Consider the following 384-nt stretch of genomic DNA (forward strand, 5'->3'; position numbering starts at 1 on the left):
CCTCTGCTTCCCCCCGGCGCGCGAGACCGGGCAGCGGCTGTGCCGCCGCGCGGGAGGGAGACACCGCGGTGCTTCAGCAAACGCTCCTTCGTCTCGCAGGAAGGGCAGGCGCCGGCCGGGGGGGGATCGGGGCGCGGGCAGACGCGCTCCCTCCGCGCCGGCGGCCGCCGCCCTGTCAGCGGCCGGTAACGGTCGTGGGGGGGGGGGCAATGCGGTGCCCTGGCAACGGCGCGCGCCGCTCCCCCCCCTCGCTCGCGCTCCCGTCTCGCGGCGACCTTCCGGCTGCCGTGCGAGCGCGGAGGCGGTCCGGGGCGGCTCAGCGGACCCGACGGGCGGCGCCCTGCTCCAATAGGCGCGCGGAGCGGCGGCGGAGCGCCCCGCCCC

The 384-nt window shown here is 80.2% G+C and overlaps 1 protein-coding gene across 1 annotated transcript in view; it reads left to right on the top strand.

The window, feature by feature from the left end:
• Nucleotides 1-209: 209 nt before the first annotated feature.
• The window catches only part of SAP30L (SAP30 like), an 11,605-nt gene continuing 11,430 nt past the window's right edge, over nucleotides 210-384 (top strand). Inside the window, exon 1 of the mRNA XM_026066615.1 lies at nucleotides 210-214. Within this exon, the coding sequence (XP_025922400.1) occupies nucleotides 210-214 (5 nt within the window). The remainder of the gene's footprint in view (nucleotides 215-384) is intronic.

The sequence above is a fragment of the Apteryx rowi genome, unplaced genomic scaffold (assembly GCF_003343035.1).
Source record: "Apteryx rowi isolate R43461 unplaced genomic scaffold, aptRow1 scaffold_245, whole genome shotgun sequence".
Taxonomy (NCBI): Eukaryota; Metazoa; Chordata; class Aves; order Apterygiformes; family Apterygidae; genus Apteryx; species Apteryx rowi.